Source organism: Musa acuminata, chromosome BXJ3-6 (genome assembly GCF_036884655.1).
Source record: "Musa acuminata AAA Group cultivar baxijiao chromosome BXJ3-6, Cavendish_Baxijiao_AAA, whole genome shotgun sequence".
Classification (NCBI taxonomy): domain Eukaryota; kingdom Viridiplantae; phylum Streptophyta; class Magnoliopsida; order Zingiberales; family Musaceae; genus Musa; species Musa acuminata.
The window spans coordinates 13156941-13168875 of record NC_088354.1 but is presented as its reverse complement, the minus strand read 5'-3'; the positions used below and the strand labels follow the sequence as shown (position 1 = coordinate 13168875).

Genomic DNA, 11935 nt, shown 5'->3' with positions numbered 1-11935 from the left:
GACCGATCGAGTTGCAGGTCGGTCAGCTGTGTCACAAACGTAAACAACCGTCTTAAGCAACCTTCGCCATCACATAGTTGTGTGTACGTAAGGAGACGAGAAGACGATCTAATTTTATATTTATATATATACTACTCAAATTATATGGATGTTTTCGCATGCCTATATTGACTCGCCCCCGAATTCTCCTCATCATTCATTACAAATAAGGAAAGAAAAAGATCGAATCAAAGATCAATGAAGCATTTGTGAGGATTCAGTCATCCCTACCACAGATTCTCCAGTGTCCGCGTCAAAACATTCAAGTCAAATCACATCCGTCAACTCATTGACCACCGCGCCACGACAAGAACACCTTTCTGGTATCCAAGCAGATAGCTTAAAACAAGAACACCACTGGATTCACGTTTCTGCTCGGCTTCCCAAGAAATATCCTTTCTTTGAATAGCCAGCAAGTATTTTCCTTTAGAAGCATCTTAAACTTGTGTGTGAAGAAAGCATAATTTGGTGAATAAAATAAAGGAATTCATGTTCTTTCTCCTGTCAGAATTCTAGCAATACAATATGGGAGAAGCTAAAGAGAAGTACGTGTAGGAAAACGAGATCGAAAGAGGTGGAGGAATAATCTCTTAGGCACAGTAAGTCTATCTCTATCCCGACGAGGAAGATGGAGGATAATGGCTGGATTCAGTCCAAGGTGGAAGTTGAAGATAGTCCATCTGTTGCTCTGATGCTGGTGGATAGAGCAGTGGAGATAAGGGATGACCGGAAGCAGCAGCAGCAGCAGTGAGAGGAGAAGCAGGATTATTAGCTCTGCAACTCACCGTCTCATCCAACAAAGCAGGCGGAGGCATCCCTCGGCCATCCTCTGCTCCCTGCAGCAGCCTCGAGTACTCCCAGTAATCCCTCATGGCGTCGAAGGGTCGGGACTCCAGGAGAGCAGCAGGAGCGGCGGACGGCGCGGCTGCCGGCGCTTGTCGAACCCCGGCGTCCTCGGGGAAGTTGAGCTTGGCTCTGTTTCCTCGGAACCGAAGGGCGGCCTCGTCGTAGGCCCGGGCGGCCGCCTCGGCGGTGTCGAAGGTACCGAGCCAGACGCGGGCCGCCTTGTGCGGGTCTCTTATCTCCGCGGCCCATTTGCCCCAGGGGCGTTGCCGCACTCCTCGGAACCTTTTCCTGCTCCCTTGCTCCGCTCGAGCTTGCTCTCTTCCTGTTCGAGAACGACAGAATACATGAAACGAAACGTAGACGCTACAGAGGAACAGAAATGGACCGCTCGAGTACTCGAACCAGCTGCCGAAGCCGACGACGACGACGACGACCCCCCCGGAGACGACCCGAACGTAATGCAAAACCTGGGCACCTCCTCGTGCACGAAGCTCTCCCTCCCCTGCATCTGCCGGCCGCCACCGTTCTGCTCGCCACTCGACGGTAAGGACGGCAGAGACGCGCCATCCTCTCCTGCGACCACGCGCGCCAGCGTCGACACCATCACGGACATCTCCTGCTCCACGAACGACGCCGCCAGCCTCGTCCCTCTCGCCCTCGTCGACGGCACGGGCACTCTTTCGCCCCCGTCATCGAGCCAGATGACGTCGGCAGCGGATTCTCTCTGAAGGTTAGCCACCTTGACGCGCGTGCAAGCTTCGCTATTGGCTCCTCTGCCGCGAACGAGCCGCTCAAAAGACCACTCGAAACGTGACGATCCGATTCATAAATATACGCATATATACACATGTTTAGAGAGAGAGAGAGAGATATGGATAGAGCACAGGAAAGCACGTGGCAGCAATTAACGGCGTCATATGAAGGGGAGGAGCAATGTTGGCTCGAGTTAGGGTTAAAAGCGGCGTTCAAACGGTGGTTTGACCGTGGAGGCGGTGGTGGGTGAGATTGTGGGTCGCAACGTCGGTGTGATATATAATAAATATAGGATATTTTATTTAGAAAAGTCCTTCATATTAAGTTTTAATAAAAATAATATCCCCTTAATTTGTTTTTAATTAGGGCGTTCTTTTTTCATCAACTTGACTAAAATGCCCTCGGTCGTCGTCGTCGTCGCAGCCACCGCCTCCTCCCACCACGAGCGGTGGCTCCTCCCTTCCCTCTTCCCGTCCCTTCCCCCTCCTCCTCCCCCCTTTCCCGCCGCCCGCCCTTCCTCTGCCGCCCTCGCCGCGGTTCCCACTGCTACGAGAGAGGAAGAAGACGAACAGGAGGAAGCAGAGTCCTCCGCGGCGGGGGGGCGCCGGAGGCAGTGCTTCTACTCCTTGAGCCGGGACGCGATCGCCTCCTCGGCGGTGGCGAAGGTGCTGAGCAAGCGGACGCCGCGGATGGGATCTCGGATCTCCGCCGTCCTCGCCTCCCGCCTCCGCTCTACCCGGGCGGCGGAGAAAGCGGGGAGGAGGAGGCGACGACGGTGGATCGAGGATATTTTCGTCAAATTGATGACGCATAAAAATCAATCAAAGAGGCATCATTTGATTAAAACTTAATATTGAAACATTTCTAGGTAAAATAATTAAAATTTTAATTATGTTATATATATATAATTAGAGTTTAGCTAATCTTAGGAATTTGGTTACTAAATAAATAATTAATTAATTAAGGTTAAGATGATAAAGATATTTTATATGTTGTCGTGATTAAGACGATCACCAAACGCAACACGGATCGCACATCGTACACGTGGTTTGCCATAGTCGGCAGCAATTGGACTCGAGCCAATGATCAATTGCCACATCATCCAACAACGCGTCCAGTAAATTAGCCCAACCTTGGACGAATCGGGGTCTGCGGTCGGCGGATTCACACTGCACGAAGCAAATTGACTCGGTCGACATCCTCGTCGGCATCGAACACGATCGGACGGATAAGTCAAACAGAATCCGGTCAACCTCAACGACAACGTCCTCTCAGTTCTTTAATCGTTTTAATCCACAAGGAAATTGATGAGCATGCGATGGATTCTTTTCTCTCTTCTTAATTTATAGCTCAGTCGATCCTATTAGGTTGACTGTGGTGTTGATCTGATCAACTTGAATTTGACATCTGACATCTAATCTTTATTATCTTAATCTAATCTCACTATTATGTGTCGAGTTTTTATTGAAAAAATATTATATGTATTAAAAGTTAATTTCAAGAGATTATTTTAAAAGAAAATATGGATAATTATATATATAATAAATATAGATCATCAAAAGATACAAATAGAGAACTCACAAACGCCACAGGATTCAATCGTTCCAGCCTCGAACGCCGGTGCTTTGCGTACAGCGACATGTCGTTGGTTGTGAGGAGCATTAAACGGAAAGCAAAGGGAACTGTTTGTGTCGGCCGAGGAAGCTTATCGGTGAAAGGTGTTCTTCCGTCGTATGCCACCTTTGAACCAGTCAACATGTGGTGTGATGCTATTTAATGCCCACGCGAACATGTGGTGGCCATGCATTTGCACGGTCTGCCATGTCTCCATGGCAAGTCCACATAGTTCGGTCACCGCATCAATCATCAAATCGGATGAGGAATTATCGGTTGGTTTTGCAGCTGAGAATGGTGGAAAAATATTACTATTATCAAATATATATTATCAACAATTAAGGGTTCAAAAACTCATCGATAATTGAAAATAATATGTATATATGAGCCTACATTGGGAAAGAGTCACTCGATCATTTACCTTCGTATCTTTATCCTTCACTTGTTATGAGTGATTAATTGACATATATATAGGTATTTTACTAGGATGAATCAAAAAATAATCAAAATAGCTCAATAGATATTGATCGATAAGAGATGTATATTTTCTCCAATAATAATTCGACACGTGGCAACGCAATGTGATTATGTAGTCAGCGATGAGAAGCATAATCTGATTAACAACTCGACTGCGTGTACATCGGTTCAAAATATTGATAAGAAAATATTTTAAATATATCCAAAAGTGATAGATAGGGGAAGAAATAGTCTTGAAATATTCCTCTCGATTGGATTAATATAAAAAGTTATATTAGTCATGATAATAGAGATTTATTATTGTTTATTAAATTTATTCTATCATTATCGAATACTAACTTAAAACATCAGAAGGATTCGAATTGAAAAAATCACTGCATCTTTATATAGGTTAATTGTAAAATACAAATTCGATAAATAATCTTAAGTCGTGGCCTCGAGACCGACACGGTTTGGTTCGGGTCCGGATGACAGGGGTCTTCCTGGGACGCTCCTCCCGACTGCTGAGGTGGCCGATCACGGTGCTCCGATTGGGACAGGGTCGCTATTCTCTCCGAGCAAGAACTCCTTGCCTGCGCGTCCAGTGGGGACCTTCGGCTTCGCACCTACACAAAAGTCGGGTCGGGGGGCTCGACCCGACCCTTCCGATGATCAAGTTAGTCAGTGGTCGTGGGGGATTCTTTTCTTTAGGCAAGTGGTGTCTGCCCTTCTTCTCCCTTTCTCATCGGCGCGCGAGGGTTTTTATAGTGAGAATTACCGTGGCGTGATGTGCCTGCCCGCAGGGAGCATGATCGTACTTCTAGTAGCGTCTGACATTGCCGTTGGCATAGCGTGGGGGATCAGCCTGAGTAGGGTGTTAATGCGCCTTGGTAGGCGTTCCGGTCTGCTTTGACCGGGTGCCTCATCACGTCAACAGAGGTGGGAGGTGTCATCTAGGGTAGCTGATGTCACGCGAGTCTTATCGCAATTATTACCCTTATCATATTCCCCCCTTGAAGGAAGCTATGCGTCGGTTTCTATAATGGGAGTCTGATGCATGGCTTCGGCTTTGAGAAATTGTCCCTGTCGGGCGTTTGCCGGTCCGTTGCCAGGGGTGCGGGAATCGTGGAGTTTAGTAATGAAGGGGGGTTGGATGCGCAGGGGTGACCCTGGGTAGTGCGTAGCCGAGGAGCACAACTCAGTCGAGCAGGTCGGGCAGACGTTGTGGTTTCGGGCGACATGTGGTCGAGGAGCACAACGCTAGCAGGCGGGCCCCGCAGGTGTGGTCTCGGGCAATACGAAGCCGAGGAGCACGGTGCAAGTGGGCAGGCCGCGCAGGCGTGGTCTCAGACAATACGCAACCGAGGAGCACGGTACAAGCGGGCAGGCCGCGCAGGCATGGTCTCGGGCAACACACAGCCGAGGAGCACGGCACAGGCGGGCAGGCCGAGCAGGCATGGTCTCGAGCAACACGCAGCCGAGGAGCACGGCACAGGCGGGCTGACCGTGTAGGCATGGTCTCGGGCAACATGTAGTCGAGGAGCACGGCACAGGCGGGTTGGCCGTGCAGGCATGGTCTCGGGTAACATGCAGCCGAGGAACCACTTGGTCTTGATTAGCAATCCATTGCTTAGTGATGCGCAGGCGCGAGAAGCCAAGTCACCTCCAAGGGAAGCCCAAGAGACCGTCACTTTCGGGAGTCGTTGGTTTTCGAGGCCGATAAGATCAGCGCTTCAGGATCCACAACACGCGCCGGTGGGCCGCCATGTCAGGCCATATTTATGGCGAAGTGACGTTTCGCAACGTGCTTCAGGAGAGGAAGGGTTGTCGTTTTGGTAGGATTTGGCCTATATATAGTGTGCAGTTGGCTTCCTGTACATCTTGTTACTTGCATTCGCCCAGTTGCTCCTTCGGACTGTGTTGCTTCGTCCGACTCGGCTATCCTGCTGTTCCTTCCTAAGGTCGGTGAGGAAGGCTTCCCCCTCTTCCTTGCCTCCATCTTCTTCGCCATCCACCTCCGGTAATGCCGGAGCGAAAATATTGCCAACGAGCCCCAACTTGTCGTTTGACGAAAAAGTGGCTAGGGCTCTCAAAGCCTTAATGTGGCCGCACGACCTCGACTCCATCGTGAGCGAGTCATCACTTGGATACCTCCGAGGCCGTTATGGTGTTCTAGAGGAGTTTGTTCTTACTGCCCCCGAGCCGGGGCAGCGGGCGTACGACCCTATCCCAAAAGGTTTCACCCTGACTTTGGATGCCTTCGAGGCCGGGCTACGCCTCCCACTGCATCCCGTCATCACCTCTTGCATTTCGTGGTAGCGTATTTCCCCGTCACAGATGGCACCGAACTCCGGGCGCTATCGTGGCGTTCCTAAGAGAGTGCCACTACGCCAACATTACCCCAACCCGGTCCCTCTTCCTCTCCTACTTTCGCCTTTCCAAAGGGTTGGGGGCTTCTATTTGTCCGCCCGAGCGGGCTTCCAGGTTAGCGGGGCCCCTTCCAGTAATAAGGGATGGAAGGGGCGTTTATTTTATATCTGCCATTCGGAGGACTGGGGCTTCGGGCTCCGGTGGGCAGCGCGCGTGATTGACAACACCGCTCTGTCCCTGAACAATGAGGAGCGCAGGGACCTTCGACGGCTCAAGGAGATTCTCCTAGCCTCTCAGGTTATCCGGGAGATGACCGAGAGTGGCTGATCGAGGCGAGTCTTAGCCTAGTGCCTCGAGGTATGACCACAGCGGGTAATGCTAGGGTTTTTCTAAGGATCTTTTTTTGGTGTTCTGACTAATGTTGGTGTTTTTGTGCAGAGATGGTGAACCTCGTCGCTGTGCGCAGGGGGCACACTTCGTCGGTCACGTCGTCGCGTCAAATGACCGAGCCTGGAGCCGGCACAAAAGAAGCTCCAATAGAACTCGAGGTCAGCAGGCCTCGGAAGAAATTGAAGATCGGCCCCCCAGAAGGAGGATATGCCTCCACCTCGGGCTCGGGAGGTCGTTGTTGAACCAGGCCACCGTGACCGGCGACGAGGCCTTGGTCGGGGTGAAGTCGGACTGAGCAATGAGGTGGCAGGGAAGGCACCTCGGGAACCCTCCATCCGCGACCTATGTCGCCTTCCTGCGTAGGACGAGCCCTATCAGGCTCGAATGATGGGCGGACTCCCGGAGGGCCAACCTACCGACCCACTGGTCGCCCGGTGGGCCGGCCTGACCTGTGGGACCCGGGTATGGGCTGACGGGGAGGCCGGGCCTCCTTCGCGTGAGGTGGGCTTCATCCCGACATAGCTCGGGATCTGTACACCCTGCCCTCAGATGTTTTGTTGGGCAAGTCTGCTAAATCGTTGCTGTGGGTAAGCACTTTGCTATCGACTTCCTTGCACGACTGATACTTGTACTAACTCTTTCTCCTTGCAGAGCCATCATTATACCATGGCGTTGATGGACCGCGTCCGCGACGCGGGTCGGGCCCTCGGCGTTTTGAGCGACCGCAACGCCGAGCTACGTCAGCAGATAGAGGAGGTCCGCGCAAGGGCGGCTCCAAAGGCGGTTGTTGTGGTTGAGCAGCGAGCCTCAGATCTGGAGGCGGAGGTGACACGCCTGCCCTCCGTCTCGAGGGTGACCGAGCAGCGTGCCTCGGAGCTGGAGGCCGAGTCGGCGCGCCTCACATCCGGGGTGAAAGTGATAAAGGATGAGAATAATGAGCTCCAGAAGCTCCTGAGGGTGACTAGGACCGAGGATCGTCTGGCTCGGGATGAGGCGACGGGCCTTGCACGAAAGCTGGAGGAGGCTCGCGTAGAGGTGAAAGGGGCTTCCAACGCCCTAGCCGCCGAGATGAGTTAGCAGCCGGAGAGAGACAGGAAGCTGATCGAGGACTACAAAGAGTCCTCGAGCTTTCAGCTTGGTCTAGTCCGGTCGAGGCAGGTTACCTATGAATACGGGTACCAGATTGCCTTGGCTCGTTTCAAGGCACGCCACCCCAATCTAAAGGTCGAGGAAAGCCCCTTCGCCTCCTGCCCCGAAGACCTGAGCGTCGATATGCCAGACGAGGTCCGTTTTGACGACAGCGCCGAAGCCTCCGAGAAATATAACATTGTAATAACCTAGGGGTTTAGTTTGTAGCTCGTCTGGCCCTGTAATCAGATTCTGATTTCAATAAAACTTCTTTTCTCATCTTTCTATCTTGTCTACTTCACCTTTCTTTTATATGAAGAACCTTTTGAGATTTTGCACGTTCCACGTCCTCGGCAAAGGGTGGCCCTGCATGGTTGCAAGCCAATACGTGCCGACCCTGACGATGTCAATGACCCGATAAGGTCCTTCCCAATTGGGGGCGAGCTTGCCGCGCGCTCGGGTCGGGTCGCTGACCTCGGCCTTGCGTAGAACCAGGTCACCTAATTTAATGGGTCGAGGCCGTACCTTGCGATTATAGATTCTGGCAACGGCTCTCTTGTAGGAGAGGTCTCTCAGGTGTGCATCAGCATGCCGCTCTTCGAGTAGGTCGAGGCCGGCTCGCACTCCTTGGGCCGAAGTGGTTTAATCATAGTTTTTCGTCCGAGGGGTAGGGAAAACCACTTCGGGGGGTAGGACAGCCTCGGTCCCATATGAGAGGCTGTAGGGGAACTCTCCAGTTACGATTTTGGGGGTGGTCCGCAGGGGCCATAGGATACTTGGGAGCTCGTCCACCCAAGCAAACCGGGCCACAGACACTCTCCTCCTGAGTCCGTCCAGAATAGATCGGTTGGTCACCTCGGCCAACCCGTTCGTCTGGGGGTGGGCCACCGAGCTAAACCTCAACTGAATCCCATAGTTCACGCAGAATTCTCGGAACCTTGCGCTGGCAAACTGGGATCCGTTGTCTGTGATGATGGTTCTGGGCAAGCCGAACCGAGTCACGATGTTTTTCTAGACAAACTTCTCCACTTGTCGTTCCGTGATCGTTGCTAGCGGCTCGGCCTCAGGCCACTTGGTGAAGTAGTCTACTCCCACGACGATATATCTCCGTTGCCCCGAGGCCGGTGGGAAAGGGCCGAGGAGGTCCAATCCCCATTGTGCGAATGGCCACGCATAGTCAATGGGGGCGAGTGGAACCGCCGGCTGTCGGGGCATTCGGGTGTGCCTCTGGCACGAGCCGTAACGCTGCACATAGGATCTTGCGTCTCGGAACATAGTGGGCCAGTAGTACCCTTGGCGAAGTATTTTGTGGGCCAAGGTCCGGCCAACGATATGCTCTCCGCAAATCCCTTCATGAATCTCGGCCAGGACCATCTGAGCCTCTTCAGGCCCGAGACATCGCAGTAATGGGTGCAAGAAGGACCGCTTGTAGAGTCGTCCGTTCACCTCGGAGTACCATGCCTGTGTTCGACGGATGCGCCGAGCCGTAGCCTCGTCGGCGGGAAGGATCCCGTTGCGCTTGAAGCACAGCATCTCCTGCACCCATGTGGTACAAGCGTCGGCTGAAGACACAGCCAAGACCGAGATGGCGCGAGAGGGGAGCCTTTCGATCTCGGGCTGGGTTCTGGAGTCCGACTTTGAGGCCAGCTTAGTCAGCTCGTCGGCTCGCTCGTTCTGGCTTCTTGGCACCCTGGATACCATGAAGTGAGAGAAATTGGAGGCTGGGCTTTTTACCTACGCTAGGTACTTTGCCATGGTCGGTTCCTTGGCCTCGTATCCACCACTGAGTTGCTCAGCTACCAGCTGCGAGCCGGTGAGGACATGGATAGCGTCCACCTGCATCTCGCGGGACAATCTGAGTCCTGCTAGGAGTGCTTCGTATTCGGCTTCATTATTGGTTGCTTGAAACCCGAAGCGGAGGGAGTGCTTGAACGAACGCCCGTCGGGGGCTAATAGCACCAGTCCCACGCCGGCACCACTCGAGGTGGACGAGCTGTCCACATGTCTGACCCACGCTTCCCCGGGTTGGCCGGGAACCTGGTCCTCGATTTGGACGAGTTCTGAGATTAAGTCGGCTACTGACTGTGCTTTGATGGCCATCCTTAGTGTGTAATGTATGTCGAACTCTCCGAGCTCTATCGACCACTTGAGGAGCCGACCTGCAACGTCGAATTTAGATAAAACCTGTCTGAGTGGTTGGTCGGTGATTACCTCGACCGGGTGGGCTTCCGGGCCGCAGCTTCCGGGCCGCAGCTTCCGGGCCGTAAGTACAAGCACCAGAGCAAGCTTCTCAATTGGTGGGTGTCGCTCCTCAGGCCCATTCAGGATATGGCTGATGTAGTAGACCGGTAGTTGTTCACCGGAGGCTTCTTTGATCAGGACGAAGCTGATCGCGCGCCGGGAGGCAGCCAAGTAAATACTGAGTTTTTCCCCCAAAGAGACCGAGGCAAGGCGGGGGAGGTTGGTCAAGTGTTGTTTGACTTGTATGAAAGCTTCCTCACACTGCGCCGTCCATTGGAAGTCCTTCGGGTTCTTCAACGCCCGGAAGAAGGGGAGGTAACGATCACCCGATCGGGATAGAAACCGAGACAAGGTAGCGAGCCTTCCGTTCAGTCGCTGTAGGTCCTTGATTGTCCGAGGGGTTTGCATATCGATGATTACCTGGACCATTTCTGGGTTGACGTCGATTCCTCTTTCGTGTACGATGAACCCGAGGAACTTTCCCGAGTTGACACCGAAAACACACTTTGCCGGGTTGAGTCGTAGACCGTATCTCCGCAGCGTGGCGAATGTTTCAATCAAGTTGGTCAGGTGATCTGCCACCGCACGGCTCTTCACGATCATGTCGTCAATGTAGACCTCGACGTTCCGCCCTATCTGTTAGGCAAACATCTTGTTCACGACTCTCTGATAGGTTGCTCCCACGTTCTTTAGCCTGAACGACATTACTTTGTAGAAATACACTCCTAGATCGGTGAGGAAAGTCGTGTGTTCTTGGTCCTCGGGCGCCATCTGGGTGCGAAAAGCGGCTATATGGTCCGCTGGGTTGGTGGAACCGTCGTAAGCATCCAAGGAGGGGAGTCAGAAGTTCGGGGGGACTATCTGGTCCTATATCTCGGGCATAAATGAGGATCCCTGGTGTGCGTCCTCCCCAAACTCTCCTTTTGACTTGCGGACCTCCTTCTGCACCTCATCGAGTCGCTGATTGACGAAGCGCGACTGGTCTCGCAGGGAATCCGTAGAATCCAAAGATAATGCCTTGGGTTCCGGATGGCCTATTGGGTTGGCTGCCACCCGACCCCCGGGTGGGGGTGACGGGACCCGAGGCAAAGCGGGGAGCTCCCGAGGTGGTGTGCGAGCTTGAACGGGTGGCTCCTGTTGCCGTAGTGGTTGGACGGGCGGGGAGCGCAGTGGACGAGAAACAAGGGGAATAATGGATTGCACCATACCAGTCAGAGTTCAGACTTGATGGGTGAGGTCGTGGAAGGCCTCAGATGACACGGGCGATGGGTCGGCGGGGGTGCCGTCGGACGGCGACAGGCACGGGTCGTTGAATATCTGCCAATAGCGCTCCGAGGTCATGGCGAGGTGTTCGTCACGAAGATCTCTGTGCGGGGGATGTTCCCCTGAAGCTCCAATCGGATGTAACCCCTCAGTCGCAGGTTCGTCTGAACCAATCGGGTGATCCCCCGACATTCCGCGCCCTCCTTCTAGCGCAAAAAATGTTAGTGTAAACAATCTTAAGTCGTGGCCTTGGAACCGACGCGGCTTGGTTCGAGTCCGGATGACGGGGGTCTTCCTGGGACACTCCTCCCGACTGCTGACGTGGCCGATCACGGTGCTCCGATTGGGAAGGGGTCGCTATTCTCTCCGGGCAAGAACTCCTCGCCTGTGCGTCCAGTGGGGACCTTCGGCTTCGCACCTGCACAAAGGTCGGGTCGGGGGGCTCGGCCCGACCCCTTCGACGATCAAGTTAGTCAGTGGTCGTGGGAGATTCTTTTCTTTAGGCGAGTGGTGTCTGCCCTTCTTCTCCCTTTCTCCTCAGCGCGCAAGGATTTTTATAGTAAGAATTACCGTGGTGTGATGTGCCTACCCGTAGGGAGCAGGATCGTACTTCTGGTAGCGTCTGACATTGCCGTTAGCGTGACGTGGGGGATCAAGCGTGAGTAGGGTGTTAATACGCCTTAGTAGGCGTTCCGGTCCGCTTTGACCGAGTGCCTCATCAAGTCAACAAAGGCGGGAGGCGTCATCTAGGGTAGCTAATGTCACGCGAGTCTTATTGTAATTATTACCCTCATCAAATTCTATCTCGACATTCGAGCTAGAATCGAGTCATAAA

General features: G+C 53.2%; 2 protein-coding genes across 2 annotated transcripts; both read right to left on the bottom strand.

The window, feature by feature from the left end:
- Positions 1 to 503: 503 nt before the first annotated feature.
- LOC135639638 (ethylene-responsive transcription factor ERF110-like) lies at positions 504 to 1730 on the bottom strand. Its single transcript, XM_065153486.1, has 2 exons — positions 1288 to 1730; positions 504 to 1207 (listed from the first exon to the last, which is right to left on the bottom strand). Exons 1-2 carry the CDS (start codon positions 1496 to 1498, stop codon positions 651 to 653), a joined length of 768 nt encoding a protein of 255 aa, XP_065009558.1. The 5' UTR covers positions 1499 to 1730; the 3' UTR covers positions 504 to 650.
- Positions 1731 to 8607: 6877 nt separating this feature from the next.
- LOC135641352 (uncharacterized) lies at positions 8608 to 11292 on the bottom strand. The gene is made up of 3 exons (XM_065156710.1): positions 11062 to 11292; positions 9335 to 10473; positions 8608 to 9286 (listed from the first exon to the last, which is right to left on the bottom strand). Exons 1-3 carry the CDS (start codon positions 11290 to 11292, stop codon positions 8608 to 8610), a joined length of 2049 nt encoding a protein of 682 aa, XP_065012782.1.
- Between the last annotated feature and the right edge of the window lie 643 nt (positions 11293 to 11935).

Bases quoted from the DNA above. Each gene is read 5' to 3' on its own strand.
- LOC135639638 (XM_065153486.1), bottom strand. From the start codon at position 1,498: ATGTCCGTGATGGTGTCGACGCTGGCGCGCGTGGTCGCAGGAGAGGAT. The intron at 1,208-1,287 runs GTTCGAGTACTC...GTTCTCGAACAG, and splicing joins GTCGTCGGCTTCGGCAGCTG to GAAGAGAGCAAGCTCGAGCG.
- LOC135641352 (XM_065156710.1), bottom strand. From the start codon at position 11,292: ATGTCGGGGGATCACCCGATTGGTTCAGACGAACCTGCGACTGAGGGG. The intron at 10,474-11,061 runs GTCTGAACTCTG...TTTGCCTAACAG, and splicing joins TCCACGACCTCACCCATCAA to ATAGGGCGGAACGTCGAGGT. The intron at 9,287-9,334 runs GTAGGTAAAAAG...CATGGTATCCAG, and splicing joins ACCATGGCAAAGTACCTAGC to GGTGCCAAGAAGCCAGAACG.